General features: G+C 36.2%; 1 protein-coding gene across 2 annotated transcripts in view; it reads left to right on the top strand.

Moving 5' to 3' along the window:
* Positions 1-882: 882 nt before the first annotated feature.
* The window catches only part of ARFGEF2 (ADP ribosylation factor guanine nucleotide exchange factor 2), a 49651-nt gene continuing 30044 nt past the window's right edge, over positions 883-20489 (top strand). The window contains exons 1-11 of one of the 2 annotated variants that reach the window (XM_063297089.1): positions 883-1226; positions 9454-9484; positions 11132-11255; positions 11873-12019; positions 13454-13633; positions 15286-15505; positions 16920-16991; positions 17286-17449; positions 18625-18755; positions 19646-19880; positions 20149-20248. In XM_063297089.1, coding sequence (XP_063153159.1) covers positions 1088-1226; positions 9454-9484; positions 11132-11255; positions 11873-12019; positions 13454-13633; positions 15286-15505; positions 16920-16991; positions 17286-17449; positions 18625-18755; positions 19646-19880; positions 20149-20248 — 1543 coding nt within the window. In that variant the 5' untranslated portion in view covers positions 883-1087. The remainder of the gene's footprint in view (positions 1227-9453; positions 9485-11131; positions 11256-11872; positions 12020-13453; positions 13634-15285; positions 15506-16919; positions 16992-17285; positions 17450-18624; positions 18756-19645; positions 19881-20148; positions 20249-20489) is intronic. The other variant, XM_063297088.1, reaches the window with a different exon arrangement.

Below are 20489 nucleotides of genomic sequence, written 5' to 3'. Positions count from 1 at the left end.
GAGAGATAGGTTATTCCTATTTCCTTTCATTATACCATATACCATTTTAATACACTGCATTATGCCTATTTTTTTTGTCTAAATTATCAAATACCAGTCTCTTTAGAATAAAAAAAGTATTTTCCAATGTTGGAAATTTCCAGATGTGTGGACTTCAACTCCCAAAATTCTCTACAACAAGCCATGCTGTTTGGGGAAATCTGGTAAATTAAGTCCACATATCTGGAAGTTGCCAAGATTGGGAAATAAAATACTCTGTGTTGTCCAGTATTTTGAAGTGTGTATATATATGTGTATGTCTGTGTGTGTGTGTATCTATCTATAAAAATATTGGACGATATAGACTATTTTATTTTTCCAATGGCTTAAGGTGGCCTAAAATGCTTTTTATCCTGATAGCAAAAGAATTTTGAAACCTACAACCAGTACAGTAAATCCATAACCAAGCTCTGGTTTGAATCAAAGTCTCTTCACTTTCTAAACTTACATAGCTGTTTTTTTCTACTCCTTCTCAAGAAGCACCATTCATTTTTTCCAAACTGTGTATTTTGCTTTATTATTTCCCTGGTGCTTGTTTGTAGAACCCCATTAACTTTGTTAATAATTGCACATCAGCCTGGAAATCTGAACTGGACCTCGTTAGAGAAATAATAATGATAATAATAATAATGATAATGATAATAAGATGATGATGATGATGATTGGCCAATTTGAATCTTTCAATACAGCACCCCCATTCCCTTTGAGCGAAACCAACCTCACCAGCCCAAGAAAGAACTTGCCTGAGGATGCAAGCCCCACCCATTACTCCTTTCCCTCCTCCCCCACGCGATGCCAAGCCCCGCCTTCTGACGTCGCTAACTCGACCGGGCGAGAGAGGCGTTCCACAAGGTGGCTCCAGAAGGAGGAGGTCACGTGATGGTTTCAATATGGCGGCGCCGTGTCGCTGTCTAGCCCCAACACCTCCACCTCTGAGGGAATCGCGTTTCTTCCGGCTCATGGACTCCGGCCGTGGCCGAAATCTTTGAGCGCCATTTCCGCTCCGCTCGGGGCAGACCAGGACGAGGGTCTTTAGTCCGAGAAGGCCATGCAGCTCCCGGCCCGCGAGGAGAACACTCGCACGAAGAGTATGTTCGTCTCACGGGCCCTTGAGAAGATCCTCTCCGAGAAGGAGGTGAGGCGGCCCCCTCACGGGCAGCTGAGGAGAGCCTGCCAAGTGGCGCTCGGTAAGTGAAGGAGCAAGCGAGGATCGGCCCTTGGACGTAGGGAAGGATCGATTAATTCGGTCCCTCCCCAGCCAGCCCCCACCCGCTGCCGCTCTCCTCACAGGGCTCCCCGGAATCTGTCAAACGTTGGAAGCGCAGGTGAGGACAATTCGCGCTTCCATTCCCAGTCCTCCCACTTCACCCAGCGCCTTTCCCCCGGAAGGCAGCCGAGGGCAGCTACCAAAGGTCGCTAGTTGAGTCCGTGGAGGCTTTTCTGAATTATCTGCTCCCAGGCCATCTAAGCTCACCTTTAAATGAGGCAGTCCTGAAACTCTGAACTGCCTCTCCTGTTATGAAAGGTGGCTCTTCTCATCGAGGCATCCTCACACATTTCTTGCCCTGATTCCAGGTTTGAGGAACTCTTGGCTCAGTCATCTGTCAGCTTCTGTAAAAGTTACACATCTTCAGTCTTGGGTTTGAATTCACAGGGATTTGCTTCTTTGGAATCTGTCTTCTGTAATGCCCAGCTGGGACACTGCTCAGGGCTCTGGATTCATAATTTCTCCTCATGATGGGTGAGAGGAGAAATCTAGATATATGGGTATATAGTACTTCATCCCTGGTGTGAGCATCTTATCTTTACAGGAGCTCTCTGTCAAGTGTCTGGGGATCCATAGATAGATACATACACACACAGTTTTCTTGGCCTTCCTAGTTGCTGAGTAATAATGTCAACAAAATTGATGCAGTTGGTGGAGACAGGACTTGTCATCAGAAACTGCTCTGTTAATTAACTTGCCACGTTGGATCCTCCCTGGTTTGTGAACAGCTGACTTTATTTCAGATCTTCTGACAGGAAGTGTAAAACGATTCTATGATCAGGTTAATTTGTACAAGGAAAGATTTCTCTCTGATTCCGGAAATGAGAGCAAGGTTTGCTTTCCTTATCTCACTTTGGCATGTGGTACTGCTTGCTATGCATTTCCTGGAGCTAAGCACAGACCATTTTTTCAACTTCTGATCAAATGGATAGGCTGTGTTTTCTTGCAATTATTTTTATGACTCTGATAGTATTTTTTGGAACTCTTACTGGACAAAGCCTCTTATTACAAAAACAATGAATTTACTAAAGAATAATTCATTTGGGGGCAAGAAAAGATAAAAGAAATCAGAACTATTTTTTTGAATTATTCCAAATAATTATTTGGAGTTATTCAGTGAAACTTTTTAAAAAAATGAATGTGATTTTAAGAAATAAAAAGATACAGAGTACTCAGCATGCATTGTATTATTGTCTGGTCACTACTTCTGGATGCTTTCAATCCAAATATAAAAGACAACCTGACAAATTTTGAGTGAAAGTCAAATTTATTAAACATATGTTTTAAACAAAGTGAACATTGAGGTAGATAATTTTTTCCTAGCTTTTCATATAATACACTAAGCAATCAAGCAAACCACATTATGGCTTAGTGCAATGTGTGGTGTAGTCTCTTAGAGTTTATGAATGTGCAGGTTTAGCCATGAACAAACATCATTGTCTGAGTTCAATTTCTACCATGTAACTTTGATGTTATTATAGGATGATTTGAACTGATACATGAGGATGGAGAAATGGATTGCTAAGCAATCTGCTTGCTTAACTAATCAATTATAATTTATTTTACAGTGCAATTTAATTTTTGTGCATAAAAAATAAATCCTCTTATATTTATATTGTAGGCTCAGCTGTTTGTACGTTATTGTCCTTTCTTGTAATTCAAATCTTTTTATTAAAAAGCTGCCAGTCAATCTAATACTCAATTAAAAACAAAAATTAGGCCTGTTCATATTGTAGTTATGCAGCACTTCGTTATATAAATGTTATGTATTATAATGATCTTTATTCTTATTATATGACTGAAGGAGGAGAGATCACTATCATACAGATTGAAGGTATTAATAATAAGAATTTGTATTAAGAATGACTATATCAGAGTGCAGTGTACCTCTGTTGTTTACAGTAGCACCCATGATATTCTTTATATATCTGTTTCTGCAGTTCAGAACTGGTGATTATTAATACATTTAAAAGTATTGTAACTATACCTTTCAAACCAGCTTCAAGGCTGATTATGAAATGGTGACTGAATTGATCAGTTTTGTGGATGCTTGCAAGGGGTGTTTGGATAAGGCCTTGTTGATTCTGCAAAACCTGTTTGTAACTTTTGGCACAATTGAACATGGCATCTTTCTGAATTTCCGAAACTTGACTTTATTGCTTTGCAATGGCTCATTCCTTTTTGAAGGGATTATTTCATAATAGTTCTGGGGCAGTATATCCTGTTCATGGTTGTTAGCCTGCCAGGTTCCACATTTTAGCTTAAGTTCTGTATGCAATTCTGTATAAATACGAAACTGTTAAAGGAAGCTGTCTGTATTTGGGGGGGGGTTTCGGTCAACAGTGTGTTAATGATATCCAAATCTCTCGCTCCCCTCCCCCAAAATCTAAATTCAAGAAATCTATTTGATTTCTGAGTCTATGTTTGATATCAACAATGGACTGGAGGAATGTAAATAAATAAAACTTAATCAAGGCCATGTCTGACTAAATTGATATTAGATGTGTCAGAAATCAGATCAAACATTAAGAATTCATTTTCTATAGGGTAAGGTAAGTTATTTTCTCCTGAAGACTCAGAATCAAAGCTTAAGCCTACTTTTGCATTCACTGCTGCACCTGGATCCTCAGGTTCTGTGGTGATCTTAGATGTTTGCACAACTAAGACTGGTATACCAATAGATCTGAACCCAAGGTGATAAGGAGATAGAAATCAGCAATGTTAATATATGGTGATGATTAAAAATGTTAAATGACTTAAATCTTATTTTAAGGAAACTAATTACTGGCCTATCCTACAAAGAGAGTGTTCTTAGCAAGCTCATGTGCTATTGCTTCCTATGGGCTATGCTAAGCAATATGTTGAATGAAGATTCCAGGTGACTATCTCATATAGCTAGGAAGACAAAACTATGTGTTTCAGTGAATTTGCACTCATAATTAAGGCATCTACAATGAATCTTGTTCCTTCATTGCAATATTTTATTTTATTTATTTATTATTTGATTTGATTTACATGGCCACCCATCTTGCCAACAAGTTTTAAGTTGCATGTAATTTTGAAGCTCAAGCCGCTGCTCACAGATTTCATTATATTCCAAAAAACTGTAATATCTTTGTAGTATTTGTCTTATTTGAAGACTGTCTGGGAGTTTTATATATAACTCCTTTTGAAATAGACATGTGTAAGTACTGGACAATTGAGAGGTACAAAGTGCTGTACAAACCAGCATCTTAAAACAGTATCTTACTTTCACAAGCTGAAAAGCTACAGCTGCAATGTGATTTTGTTAAACTGAAGAATATTCCTTAGTGCTGGATGATAAACTGTACATTATTGGAATGTTCTTCGAAAGCTACTCCTTTAATTAAAAAAAAACTTGTTTTGTATGTTTATGCTAACACTGATTTGCTATTTTATAGCAAGTAACAATGTTTGCATACTGCCCTATTCCATTTGACTGCCTGAAGTTCACAAAACACAATAAATGACTCCCCAGACGTTTATAAAACTAGTTTAAACCACAATAAGAATCTTACCTCAGCTGACAGCACTCAACTCAAACTGGTGGCTCCAACTGCCACCAAGCACTAAAACTGTTCTTTTTTAAAAAAAAAATAACTTTATTAAAACTATTCTTATCTGCAGTTCTGCAGATACAGGAAGAAAGGAAAGATGGTGGAAGATTTAGTTGAAATCTTTTCTGGTAGCCACCATATGGTGAACGTAAGTGTTCCTTACATACAGAATACATTTTTGAATATTCATCCAGGTTTTGCTATAAAATATCTATAGCTTTTCAATGGTGAATGAAATGTTTCTCCCAAAACATACGTTGAATTATAACCTGAAATATTTCAGTCTGGAACTGAAACAATCACCGTGTGTTTTCATCTCTAGAACTAGTTAGATGTATCAGAGTTTTCCATCATAAGGAACATGAGGTTTTGATCTAATTTAGAAGCAGTCATTCTAATATTGCCAAGTAAGAGTTGTTGCAGTAGTTCATTCTTTTCACAAAAGTTAGATTGTGATTGCCAGCTCTCAGTATCAGCATTTGGCAGTAGAAATTGAGCATTTTGTTCTAGCTTACAAATGAGCCCTACTGATTTTCTTTTTTCTTCCAGTTCTTCTCCACAAATTAAAATTGAACTATATTATGATATTTAAAATTGTATAATAGAAACTATATGGAATTAATATCCTTAATAGTAACTTATATCGTCTATGGCTATGAAAATAGGCTTATGTCCCATTTTAGAATTAGTTTGGCTTGCCAGAGACACCTTTATGAATTGTCACCATGAAACTTTAAGTAATTGTCATTATTTGTGCTTTTTGTATGTCATATTCTTTTGACCTGACATAATTCCTTTCTGCAGCTACTCACCTATTGTATGTAAGTTAAGGTACCATTTTTTGTATTTACTGAAGTATATGGTAATCTGTGAAAGACCATATACTGTAATAAATTTCTTACCCCAAAACTCTTTGCTTTTACTGTATTAAACTAAGACTGCTCTTTGGAAACAAAGTGGCTGAGGGTGTTTGGACTGCCCAGATCTAGGGATATTTCAACTTTGACTTTGGATGAGGTTGCACTTCAATGAGCAGGTGCCAGCTGTGGCCAGGAAGGCTTTTGCCCAGCTTCATCTGGTGTGCCAGTTGCACCCTTTCCTAGATTGGGGGCCCTCAGACAATCATTCATGCCCTGATTGCCTCACAGCTTAACTACGGCAACACACTCTACATAGGGCTGCCCTTGAAGACCATACAGCAGCTTCAGCTGGTCCAGAATGCAGCAGTGCAGGTGGTGATGGGGATGCCTCGGTATGCTCAGGTAACACCTGTGCTTTGCAAGCTGCACTGGTTGCCAGTTTGCTTCTGGGTGCGATTAAAGGTGCTGGTCACTACCCATAAAGCCCTACATGGCATATGGCCTGGTTCTTTGAGGGACTGCCTGTCTCCCATGGTATCTGCCTGGCCAGTTTGATCTGGCAGGGTTGGTGTGCTCCAGGTTCTGTTGATTAAACAATGCCATCTGTCTGGACCTGGGATGCACACCTTCTCTGTAGCAGCACCTGCCCTCTGGAATGAGGTTCCCCCACAGAATTCGAACGGCTCTCACCCTACTGGTATTTCGAAGGGCCTTAAAGACCTGGCTTTCTGCCCAGCCTTTGGCGAGGACGACTGAGGCCACTTTCTTCCTTTCTGTTCCCTTCTGGTTTTGTTTCTTTTGCCATCGTTGTTCTTTTGTCTTGTGCTGTTTTTGTGTGTTTTGTATTGTTCTTTGTTTTTAAATGTTTAAACTGTAAACTTCCCAGAGTCCCTGGGAGTTGGGCAGCATATAAATTATTTATTAGTATTATTATCGTTATTAGTATTATGGAAGATAAAGTCCAACATAAATGGCATTGTGCATCATGTCCTCCTTTAATATTATTTTTAAATAAAGCAAGCTGCTGCTTAAAAAAAATCACTAGTCTACAATACAGCAATATTGTTCTTGGAATCAACACAATAATCACAACATTGTAGCCACATTTTGAGATCTCTTCATTAAAATGAGAAAAATGGGGATGTGGAAGCAGAGGAGGGGGGGAAAGCTGATGATACTGAAATCTTAAAGCCTTTATGGTGAAAATCCTAAAATTAAACAGAAGGGGAGACATACATGTAAATGGCTTAGTTTCTATTAGGTGTTCTGCAAGATTCAGGTTACAGCTAGGAATGCTGGGACAAATAAGCAAAACAAACAAACCCACCTTGATTCTCTCATTTTTCAAAATATCAAATCTGGGCTAACAGAGATGATGTGTGTGCATGTGTGTGTGTATGTAAGGGAGAATGTGACAGGTGAATCAAGAAAAAGCCAACATTAGGTAAGGGAGTATTTTGCAATGCCTTCTGGCACATACTGTACAGTTTTCCCTAATCAGGCTGCCATTCTGCAATCTTAATTTAAACACAGCCATTTCTGTCTTGAAACGTAGCCTGTTTAGATTTTTTAAAACTAGATTTTCCAGGTATTGGCATAGGTCAAATGGTATGAAAGTTCAGTGACACATCGTCATAATTATGAAGTACAGTAATATCCAGAATATACTTCTGAAAATTTAAAATGGGTATTATAGAGCAACAACAACAGTTGGGCAAACATAGGTAATGAGTCATAGTTTTGTTAAATTATAAATGTACAGTAAGATACTAATCTACTTACAATTATACTGGAAGCACCAAAACATTCTTAATTAGCTTACAAAGCCAATAAGCTTGTGATTTACCTTGTTTGGGAAAATAGGAAAGGATTGGTAACTGAAGGAACAATGATTTTTGAACAATTTGCATGAGAAGTTCAGGAGAGACTCTGAAAAAGTATTCTGTGTGTTCTTTAGAAGCAGCTTAAGGCAGATGATTTTATGTGTAGCCATAAGACTGGGTTAATGGTTTCTAAATTTTGGTTTCCTATTGTTTCATCTGAGAAACTTACGAGGTCCTCCAAATGAGGCCCAGTCCCAGTATTCATGTGAGATCAGACCCTGCCCCCTTTCATCAAATGATGAAGTTGGGGGTTTGCAATTGGGAACAATTTCAATATACTGTATTCTTGTGGCACTGTATATGTGGATGGGGAAATGCCATTTCAAGGCAGCAAAAACTGCTTGAGACATAGCAACATCTTATAGCTTCTGTTGAAGAGGCAATAAGGGCTCTCATTGGAGAGGATTCTTGGCTTATCCTATCTCCCACTTCCAAGGATCCTATTGTAGTAGCATGCTGGCATGATTAGGTAAGGAGCCCAAATGCAGAACTGCCAAAGTACCACCATTAAGATTTTGGAAGGCAACTGAAGTCTGCCATTGTGGCAAGCCCAGAAATATGGAGAAGTGCTTGGAGTTTATTCTCTCTTTTTTTTTTTTGTTAGTGAAGAACAGAAAAGGATGTGTGTTTAGGCATAGACCTGAGGGACCAGGTAAGGCAGTTACAGACCAGAAAGTGTGCTGCTAATTAGTTAACTCATCTATTGAGTGAGCAGGGAAGGCGTTGATTAGTTCATAGTTCTCTAAAAACTCTGGAAATCGGCAAATGTGTAAAGATACCGATGTTCAGTGTCAGATACATTCTACACTAGATTTAGAAGAATTGGAGGACAAAAAGGTTGATAATTTAGAAGTGCCCTTATTAAGTAAACTACATGATAAACAAGGTTGATAGTGTAAGAAGGTAGCTTTGATCTTCAAATAAATATTATGGTCTACCATACTACTATTATATTTAAATCAACAGAGGCACTCGCACACTTTTATTATCTTATAAGCTTCCATGTGTCACAGATGCTAATCAAAAATATACAGTATAATTCTGGGGAAGTTAAATGATGTATGCATGCTTTTATTAATAATAGATTTGCTAGTCTCAAAGGTTTGAGAAGACTTTCCTGCTTTTGCTACAAGAGATTAAATATTGTTCCAAATGTTTTGCTATAGTTATGATACTGAAATGCAGGCTGTTTGCTTTTTTACTCTGTATTTCTTAAATCTTTTGTTTTGCAAAGTCTAGGGAAGCATGCTGTTTCCACAATGGTCAACATACAGCTAGAAACCTTACTGTAGTAATGGCTAGCAGTTCACAGTTGTCAGAAGCTAGTACAGACACAAACACTGTAATACTGAAGAAAGTATATAACCATGAAAATTAGTAGCATTGAGATTTTCATCCTCTGTGTCATATCTTGGAGGCATTGAACATTATGGCCATCACCAACTCCAGTGGTCTCTGTATACAAACAAAAAAATCTTGTGGGATGGATATAGTTTCTAGGCCACCAGTTGACATACTTGTTCAAGAAGACTTGCAAACATCTGAAAAATCTTAGTAGCCCTATGACACCATAACAAATCTGAGTGCTGCTAAACTCTACAATTGTAATTGTTATATAAGTGTTATTTTAAAAGCACTTGACAAGATTAGTCTATTTTTATATATAGAGCCCTTTGCTGGTAACATCTGTCTTAAAAACTCAAAAGTTACTTGAAAATATAAAAACACCATTTCCAGAGACATCCGTATCTTTGTGTGCAAGTCTGATACAGGCATAAGTGTCATAAACTTTCAACATATAAAACATCTGTTTCTTTTTTTCCTAGATGAAATAAAAGCAGAATTAGAAGAACAAAGGTAAGTACATTCTCTGACATGTTGGCAATGTGTCAAAGACTGAACCATCTAGCTTGAGGTGTTTGTACAGTTCATTAAAAATCACAAATAGATTGGCACTTGGCATACACTGAAATGTTATTAATGAGAAATACTTTGTGGTGACTCCTTCTGCTAGTGATACATTTCCTTCTAGAGGCATTAGTTTCTGACTTGCATTTAGATAGGGAAGAGCAGTTGCACGACAATAGTTTGGAATTCTGAAGGAACCTCCAAAGGTACACCACATACGTGGTGGTTATGTGCAACTGTGTAGAAAAGGAGAGGATTTAGGGAGGGGATACATGTTTAAGCAATTCTTGTGGCTACGTATGGTCTACTTGAAACTGTCATTCTATTTCAGTTACTAGTAACGACTTCCACACTTCCGAAAGATAATGTATACTACTTCCTTGGTTTTGAACTGGAAATGTCTTTCTGTACCTATAATTTGTCTATTTTCTGCTTCTCCATCTCTATCATCATTTTTCATATCAACCATAACTCATGCATTTCAATAACATGGGCACAGATACTAATTAACAAGGTTAATTAACTACAGCTGGATTCTGTTTATATATATATTACAATATAAACAGTATTTCTAACAATATTGGCTTTTAACATTTTCTGAATCTCAGATTGCTTAATGATATATTGTGCTTGTTATTTACATAAAATGATGGTTTTAGGAAAAATCCTAACGATTTTTTATAGTTTCGGATTGCCTTAAAATCCGTAATTATCTGAAAAAATAATATTGTATTGTTTCAACATTACAGCCAACTGTTTTGTTCTGGAAGTAGCTTGTTATGATTTTCATCTTCTTAATTTATGGTTTTGTGGCTAACAAGGTTTTTTCTTTATTTGCTTATATGATGTGAGAGTCAGCCCCTTTTTTAAAAATAAATTTTAGTCACTGGGGTGATGTGCAGTAGTAGTCTCATATCAGACTATTTTAATGGTAGCAATATTTTTCTGACACTTTCTCACCTGAAACCTAATAATCTTATAGCTAGCAGTTAAAATACTTGAACTTCTAATTTCAAAACAACAGAGAAAAAATACTGTCAATCGGTTTGCACAGGAAGAGTTCACCACAGTATATTTGATTAATGTAGGGGGAAATGGAAATCTTGTCTGGCTTCTGGAGAGAAGTATTTATTCTGTGCAGCTACAAACTGATATCTTTCAAGAGTGACTTTCTACACAGTCTTTCATCAGGGGACAACCCCAATTGTTTTGTATTTGGGGTGGAGCTAAATTAAGGGTTATTTTGCAAAAGGGAACTGGTAGTGACTTGATGTTCTAAGAGGACATAGGGAGTTCTGCATGTCCTGGTGCTGAGTTTTAATAAGCATGGATATTGGAGATTATAGCCCTAGGCTTCAGTATTTCAGTTGCCTGCTGACAAACTTACTTCCAAGCAGGTATGGAAAAGAGTAGGCTTTCCGACGGTAAATAATTATTGATGAAAGAATTGAGCCAGTTACATATATTTAACATACTGAGGAAAGTCTGTTATAGAACTGGCCCTGTCTCTATGCACTCTGCATGCATGAGAACTAATGTGAAAATGAGGGATCAGTTTATAACATCAAATGATTTTCTTTGAATTTTTCTAACTAGCCAAGGCAATGAAACCACTCCAAAAGCAAACTTCATTGAAGCTGATAAATATTTTCTCCCATTTGAGTTGGCCTGTCAGTCAAAATCTCCAAGGATTGTCAGCACCTCTTTGGATTGTTTACAGGTATTCTATTGAAATTTAATCTGTTATCACCTTTGGGTAAATTAGTTTTGCTTGCTGAATTTGTGTTTCACAATTGTGTGTATATGTGTGTGCTTTAATATGTATGTTACTATGCTGTAGAGGGAATTAAAACTTAAGTATCTTTTCCTTCTCCCCATTCCTGTTTAATTTCTGTTTATATCTGTTGGTTTAGTTTTTAGTTTTCCCACATATAGTTAAAATATTCATTTTTAATGCCACTTGTGCTATGCAGTTTTGTGAAGAAAATTAGGAGCAGATTGAATTTTTTTCAATTCCTCCCCATAGCAGCTTTAATAATTGTAATGTTCCCTCCTCTTTCCTGGACTTATTCATGAAGATGTTCTGGTATTTTGAATATGTTAAGTGATTTAAGGCATTGAGTACTTGAAAATGAGCTTAATACTGTGGGTTTATTTATTTATTTACTATCCCACCTTTATTATTTTTATAAATAACTCAAGGTGGCAAACATACCTAATACTCCTTCCTCCTCCTATTTTCCCCACAACAACAACCCTGTGAGGTGAGTTGGGCTCAGAGAGAGTGACTGGCCCAAGGTCACCCAGCTGGCTTTCATATATTTATTTCTTGCCTAGAAACTCATTGCTTATGGACATATCACTGGCAATGCTCCAGACAGTGGAGCTCCTGGAAAGCGCCTGATTGACCGCATAGTTGAAACAATATGTAACTGCTTTCAGGGTCCTCAGACTGATGAAGGAGTCCAGTTACAAATAATAAAGGTAACTTCTTGTACCTTTTAGGAAACCAGATATTTTATTAGTCTCAATCTTCTGCTATTTCAAGAGAATCCTTATATTTATTTATAGATAATTTTCTTATTAGGCTCCATAACAATGATGTATCTCTTGGTATTTATGAATGTACGCTTTTTTAAGAAGTAAGTTCTTTATAGAATATGAGAAAACAATTTTCAATACTTTCTGCCTCCTAGTATATTTACTTTCACCTTAGTCAAATCCCTGTTTTCTCATTTGGGATCTCATTTCCTACTGCCTGTTTTTAAGTGACAGTGAACAGGATTAAATGCTATTAACTGTTGCATCAGCACCACTACTGTTTTAAGGATCTTTTCAAATTAAAAATTCTAAGTTGAGATGTAAGTGATCTTATTTGCCTTGGTGTTATCAGTATAATAGACTTGTCCCCAAAATATGAATAAGTAATGAAAATATTCCATATATTTCAAGAAGTTCTCTCTCGATGTTTTAAAATATGGATATAGTTTTTCAGTAACATTCCCTTTTAAGGGCTTAACAATTGAGTTTGAGCTAGATATAACTTTTAGTCACATGTTATTTTTCTGCATGTAAACAAAATCTATCTGGTATTGAGAAGTATTAAGAAGGAAGGTGTCTGGAATGGTGGAAGATCTCAGACTTAAAATGTAGTTCTATATACAGTGGGCTGGTAAGTTAAGTTCCCACTGAAATTTTTTGGGCTTGCTTTTGAACAGGCCAAAGTAGATGGCTACTTTCACCCAATGTGCTAATTCATATAAACCATAATTTACTGGCATTACTCAACAGAATGCCAGTGGCACAGTTCACTCAAAAGGCAAAATTGTAATCAAATAAACCACATTACAGCATAGGATGATTTGAGAATATAGCCAAGATGTGTAAGAATGTAACATTACTTCCTGGTTAAGTGGGTAGGGTTATAATAGTGCCATTTTAAGAGCACACAAAGTGCAAGTTCCCAGATATATGCAATTTACAATTCTTGGACATTTACTTATGTACTAGTGATATGGAAATGGTGCTATGTGAGCTGATAATTGTGTGTTAAAAAAGCCTAAGGAACAGAACATGCAAAATATAGAAGTCAAGGGTTGTCCTCTTTTGCTTATGAGTACTTTAGACATAAGGTGAAATAGCAGTGTGATTTATTTGAAGAAAAGCTGGCATAAAATACTTGCTAAAGATGAGATGGCATTTTCCCAAGCAAAGCTGCTTCTGTCCTTGGGGCCTACTGCCTGTCTTCTAGAAAGAAGGATTCAAGATACATTTATTACCAATGGTTTAGTAGATTTTACTCCTTTTTTAACCCTTGCTTCAAAAACATCCTTTCTTTAAAAGTGCTGAGTAATACATATTTTAAAAAAGGTTTTGCCAATTTTCATTATTATGATGTCTGTGTGCCTTTTTTTCCAGGCTCTTCTCACTGCTGTCACATCTCCATATATAGAAATTCATGAAGGAACAATCCTTCAGACTGTTAGAACCTGTTACAACATCTACCTAGCTAGTAAAAATCTAATTAATCAAACAACTGCCAAGGCTACTCTCACTCAAATGCTGAATGTCATTTTCACTCGGATGGAAAACCAAGCTGTATGTAGCAAATGTTTCTCTATCTGTCTTATATATTCAGCTCTGAATACTGATATATGCTATTGCTTTTCTTTTCTTTTTATATTCATGTTCTGTATTATCTAAAAATAGAACAAATGACTCAATTGAGAGAGTTGTGGGTTATTTTTTTAATTGCAATCTGCCTATTTTAGGTCTTGCACTACATTTGTCATCTGTTTTCCACCTTGGAATGGTGGGAAATTGCACTATCCATGTTTAGCAATTCTAGTCAGAGAGGACTTCAAGAGCAGCAAAAATGGAACTTGGCAATTAAGGGTTCCTTGGCTGTAAGTTTAGGATAAACCACAGGCATAAAACTTCCATTTTGCTGTTTTCCTCCCCTCTCATTTGCATAGTATCTCCACTTTTTCTTTATTTGGTATAATCACAAACCCAGTATTGTCTGAATTGATCAACAGTCTAGTTAGTAAAATTGAAAAGATGTCTTTGAGCCACAATTTACACTTTAAACTGTGCTTTCCTGTCCAATTCTTGGTTGATAATTATATTCAGCTTCATTTAGACATGATAGCAAACTATGAAAAGGAGAAGGGGTTAGGATTTAATCTGTATGACTGTCCAAATCATGTATCCCACCAAAGTCCCTTCTCTGCAGCAATTTTCCAAAATTTACCAATGCAGATACTAAACATTGGAAACACAACTTCTTATCATTTTGAGATGGAAAAACTAAAGTGTAATACTAAATAGATTTTACACAGCTTAAAGAGAAAAGGGAAACTGGTCCAAAATAACTGAGAAAAGAAATGATTAGCTCTATGTTTACTATATGATATGACCACATTCATTTTGCATTGTCGCCTTGACCATTTCAACCTTCACTGCATCAAAAGCCTTAAGAAGATTTACTGTCCTTTCAGTATTTTAGCTTTTATGCTCCTGGAAGATACAGACTGTAACTGAAGTTGTTTTCCCTATATTGAAGGTCATATTAAAAGGACATAATGAAAATCAACCTCTGCTTTCCTTAAGTTGAGAAAATACTTTTTCTTTGATTTCTTTCTTTTTCTTACTTTCTTTCTTTCTTTCTTTTTATTTATTTATCTAATTTATCCCCGCCCATCTCCTCCCGTCAGAGGCTAGTTTGTATTAGTTTTTATCTTCCTCTTAAAAAATTTTTTCATAAAATTATATACAGTATGTATGTATGTATAAAAGAGAAAATACTTTGTAGATGAAATAATAATAATTTTATTTAAATTTATTATGGCTGCCCACTCCCATAGACTCTGGGTGGCTTACAACTACAACTTCAAACACACACACAATAAAAGCAATTAAAAACATACAATCCCACAGGCAGCCTGGGCTAAAACAATCATAACAATAACAAATGAAACCAAATTAGGGGCCCCGCAAACATACTAACCTCAGGCCTGAGACTATACACTCACTACACACACACATCATAATGCCAAATTCATTTTGGAAAATGCCCCATACTGTTGTTCTAGAATAGTAAACAAGGCATTTGAACTTGAGTGGATTACATAGGAGGGCAGAGACTTTTGGAACCGCTCTGTAGTTTTAGTTATGCTTCCTCTGGTTAAATACTTTCTGTAATATATTTTGATGTATGTTGTGGAAATACTTTCATTCTATTTTTTAAGATACAAGAGACGAGAGAACTAGAAAAATTAAATCAGCAAAAATCCCAGTCTCCCATGATTCATACTGTGTCAGGGTCTCCTAAGTTTGGCCGACTGAAATATAGCCAGCAAGAAAGCAAACCCTCAACCCCTGTAAAAGCAGACTTGACTAATGGAGAGGCTGAAAGAAAAGAAAATGGAGACAACAAACCACAGGACAATTCGACTTCTTCAGTACTTGGTAAATAAGCTTTTAGTATACGTGGCTTAAAGCTTTGTGAAGCTCTGGTTGAATGCTGAGGCTGCATTCTACTCATTTGGCCTGTTATGTGCTAACTTCAGTGTTAAGGTCATGGTTCGTATTAAGCAAAGGTCTCCATTACATCTGAACAGTAAAACTATGAAACTGGCTTAGTCAACAAACCACACAAAATATCTAGTATCTGTAGATGGCCTTGAAATACAGGAGGAAGAGCCACTACTAAGGCAATGATCAGCCAAGCATGGCTTGAATCCATTCCAAGAAACTAATTGAAGTAAATGTCTTAGATAGCACCCCCTCCCCCATTCACACAAAGATAAAAGATAAAGTAAGGGAGGGAGGGAGGGAGGAAGGGGAAGCACATTCAGACTTGCAAGATTCTGCTACTACAGCTGTTCTAGTAAAAGCAGTTTTAGATATATATGGCATCGGTTTCTTAGTCTGGTGTACCTTATAGAGCTGACAGTGTTCAACATTAAGCCAGAGTGCCCTAATTTAGATGTAATGGGGAACTGTAGCTTAATGCAAGTCAGGACTGTTGCATCCAAGCCAGAGCATGATTAGGGAAGGGGAAAGATAAATCATGGTTTATAAAGTCTTGGATAATTATTCAAATTTAATCAAAGTAAAATCTAGAACGGCAATATTGATTTATACCTCTTTCTTAAGACTGTATACTTGGAAGTTTTGATGAATTCATTTTAACACTGCATAGTTTTTCTTCTGTTGCTCACTTTAAAAAATCCAACGCATGAAATATTTAAAAAATGGTTGTCTGTAGGCAATAAGCATATCAATAGTGCCTCACATTATAACGAAGTATGTAACAACATGTAATCGGGGTTTCGTCATTTCTGTTCTACTATTGCACTGTTTTTAAGGCATAAACTACTTGATTATCAGTATAGTTTTTCAGGTGAGCTGTATCTCAAGTAATGCAGTTACTGATTCTCAGTGATTTTTAACAGCTCAACACTGAGCAAGATGTATCCAGGAGATGCAGCTCAGTGTACCATGTATGTTACAATGTAGAATTCTCAAACTATATTGCACCAATTTGGCTTTTGAAGGGGTATACAGGTGCCTTGATAAAAGACTTGCACATTAAGAAATATCCAGGAAACTTCTGATAATTACAGTTACCTTCTGCAGAGAGCATTATTTCATGGGTACTGCAACAGCTGTCAGATCCAGTAGTTGCTATTGTCAGAGGAGGTTCATCACCACACTGAGGATGTTTGTAAATCTCCTATGCAAAATGGGCATGAGCGATCAGTTTTTCTTAACTAGGCTTTATGGGTTTACTCAACAGTACAGGAAATAGTGTTTTTTTTAAGAGATGATCATTTGCAACTTTTTTTTCCAAATAACTTCTTAATATATATTTTATCAGAAGAAGAAACTGATGGAGGCAAAGAAATTATTAAAGAAATCTTGGAGGATGTGGTCACTTCAGCAGTTAGAGGTAAACATTCTTTGGCTAGGTCTCTTTCTTTCTGCCTTTTAAAAAGAACATCCTCGTTCTTAATTTTTTCTCTAGGATGACACTCTTGGTAAGAATAACTTAAAAGCAGAACTAGTAGCCTTTTCACATACAAGCTTCTGTATCAGCCTAACAAGCTCCCATATCATTAGAGAAAAACTAATACAGTACTTTGGCAAAGTTCTATTCTCTCAGTGCTTTCTATTGGCTCTCTGAATGAAATTCTTCTTTACAAAATGCTCAGTGTGTAACTATGGCAAATATATAATTCTTCAGCCTCTTTAGAAGAAGACATGCTAAAGGAAGCTCTGCCTGAATCGAGTAGGATTTTATCTGAGCTGGGAACTTCAGTCCTTGCCTCTCCAGGTGGCAGTCATGAAAATCAGCAAGCAAATGGAATTTCAGATGATAGACAGTCTGTCTCCTCCACGGATAATCTGGTAGGGGTCTTAGGCATGTAGTAAACTGAATGTAAAACTCCTAACTTTCTGGGAGGAATTGGTTGGAGAAAGGTATCTGGGGCTAGGGTTAGAGAAGACACTAAAATATTTGGAAGGGCAGACCTAGCTTCAAAACAAACCAATAGTCAAAACAGATGGACTTCATTACCAATTTAACTGCTTAGGTTGGTATTTACTATTGTGTTAAATGGATGCTACAGTGTCTTGTTGAAACATGAATTTGGAGCAAATGATAATGAAATTTAAAATTTATATTGAAATGCTAGCCGAACAATCTGTTATGCAGTTAATTGTATCATGTGTCAAAATTTTAATCTGGTTTTGCCCCATCTGTTAAGTAATCGCAGCTATAATTTATTAACAAATTCATAGAAATTAGTTGTACTTTGTTTTGCTAAGAACAGCATTGGACAAGATTTTCTATATTTATACAATATGATGAATTAGCTACTGTAGTGGTAAATACAGTAGCTAATACAGACGTATCGCTATGTCATAGGCAAGCATACATGAACGTGCTGCTTTTGTGTAATGCATTTTTATCCTGCTACAGCTGGTTAGACATAATACATATTTTAATTCAGGTACTTGGATCTTAACCTTAAAAACTCTCACTTTTTTTATAGAAAATTATAATATTAGAAAAGCATAATAATATCACAAAATACAATCAGAAAGTGTAACAGGAGTTGAAATGATATGAATATATCTAGTTGGCCCAATGAAAAGGTTTGAGAACTCATGGAAAAAATATGAACACCTTAGTTATGCTAATATGTTAAGGTAATTTCTTAATATTAAATGAATATGTTGAACTCAGCAGTAGTAAAAGTAAAATATTTAATGTCAACTTTATTTAGAATCTGACTAAAATGGGTTTGCAACATTGCGGCTTCAAATGATTTACATTCAAATTTAATGGACACCCGTCCACCTCAATAGTCCATTAAATTGAGAGCCTGTGTTTTACTTTATTCAGCAGCATGAATTTGAGGCCCCACACAGAGAAAGACTTAGAGGCTTATTCCTGCTTAGTGTTCAATCTCAAAAAAGTTATTTTGTCTTTTAACGCTAGAGCATAATTATCACACAGAGTTAAACATCTGTCAACCTTAGCCATTTCTAACTAATGCTTTTGTGGCTTTGATGTTTAGGAAGCTGATGTCCCTGGACCTCAGACAGCTGCCAAGTTCTCCCATATCCTTCAGAAAGATGCCTTTCTTGTATTCCGGTCATTGTGCAAACTTTCAATGAAACCACTTGGTGATGGGCCTCCAGATCCAAAGTAAAAAATAAAATAAAATTTCTGATTTGTATTCTCTCCATATGCTAATATAGACATCAGAGAACAAAATTAACCACTTAGAATTTGATTTTACCTATTTATATATAACTGCCTATATAGAAATCTTAATGTTTCTTCTTTTTTATTATAATACTTTATCTTAATAACTTAATTTACTTTCTGACTAAATCCACTGTTTTCCTGATGACATATAGTAGTAGTAAAGATTGTATCATCCTCAAATATGAAACTTGCAAATCTTGCTTTTCTAAACTGATACAAGGGCTGAGCCAAAACTATCTAAGTACCGAGTGTAGGTTCTTGCAAATAGCAGTGGGGCCAAACAGATGCCTTTGGACCTATAGACTTATGTCTTTTATTCTCAAACATCAGCAAAGAAAACAATGTATGGATTAGTTATTCAGTTATTTGTGTGGATGCTGGAATAGACAATGTGTGTGTGAGGGAGAGAGAATATTAGAAGTACATAGCAGAGTACATGGAAGGGCGTGTAGTGAGATTATTTTGACAGTATTAGTTGCTTTATTTCTTAGTTCAGTTAAAACTAAAATGGAGTCTTGTAAGATTTAGAACCTTTAATAAAAAAAAAAAGTAATCTTCATGCATTGCAACCATCCAATGCTGCAATGCTGTTCTTGATGGTATGTTAGAAAAGAAAAGTTTGTTGTTAGCTCTCTTGATGTATATGGTGAGGTGAATTAGAATCTATCCATGCTTAAATATTCTGAAAAGTGAGGAGATGGTAAAAGGTTTTGAAATTTCAGAATCTCAAAAAATCCTAACTCTGGAGCAGTCATATTCCATAGGTAACTTGGCAAAAAAAAAAATTTTTTTTTTAAAATAATGTTCTTTTCTTTTTCTGTTTTCAGATCTCATGAACTGCGCTCTAAAATAGTGTCACTTCAGCTGCTGCTTTCGGTTTTGCAAAATGCTGGTCCAGTCTTCAGGACACACGAAATGTTTATAAATGCCATCAAGCAATACCTCTGTGTAGCATTATCTAAAAATGGAGTGTCTTCTGTTCCTGATGTGTTTGAGCTCTCTCTTGCAATCTTCCTCACCCTTCTCTCAAATTTTAAGATTCATTTAAAAATGCAAATTGAGGTAAGAAAGTTTTGTTTTCTTCTTCAAATTAAGGGCTTTATATTCTTTCAGTTAACTTTGTACTAAACATTACTGCTCCTGTATATGGCTTATCTCTCAAGTGGATGTAATATGTTTCAAAATGTATGTGTAGAATTTCAGCATTTTTTTTTTTTTGCTAATTGTGAATGAGTTATCACAAATGAATGAACAGGAAACAGAAATATGCATTTGGAATTGTGCTTGTACTACAAACATTTTTCCTGTTTTTCACATATGTGTTCAATAGGTGTTTTTCAAAGAGATCTTCTTGAACATTTTAGAAACCTCTACCAGCTCCTTTGAGCATAAGTGGATGGTTATTCAGACTTTGACTAGGATTTCTGCAGGTAATTTGCTGATGTCTTAGATAAACCTTCCTTTTTTGCTTTCTTGAATTATATACTATATAAGGTATATATAATTTAAATATATCAATTTAAATTTAGGCATATAAAGGAGATTTTTTTCAGAATGTCTTGTAATATTATCCTGGTGTTTCTGTCTAAGCTTTTCCTACACATGGTTGCTAGAGTTACTAAGTATCTCACCCCATCCATGTACTATGGGGGCAGTAAAGATAGGAGAAGA

This window comes from Candoia aspera, chromosome 3, assembly GCF_035149785.1.
Source record: "Candoia aspera isolate rCanAsp1 chromosome 3, rCanAsp1.hap2, whole genome shotgun sequence".
Classification (NCBI taxonomy): domain Eukaryota; kingdom Metazoa; phylum Chordata; class Lepidosauria; order Squamata; family Boidae; genus Candoia; species Candoia aspera.
This window is presented reverse-complemented; position numbering and strand designations above follow the sequence as displayed.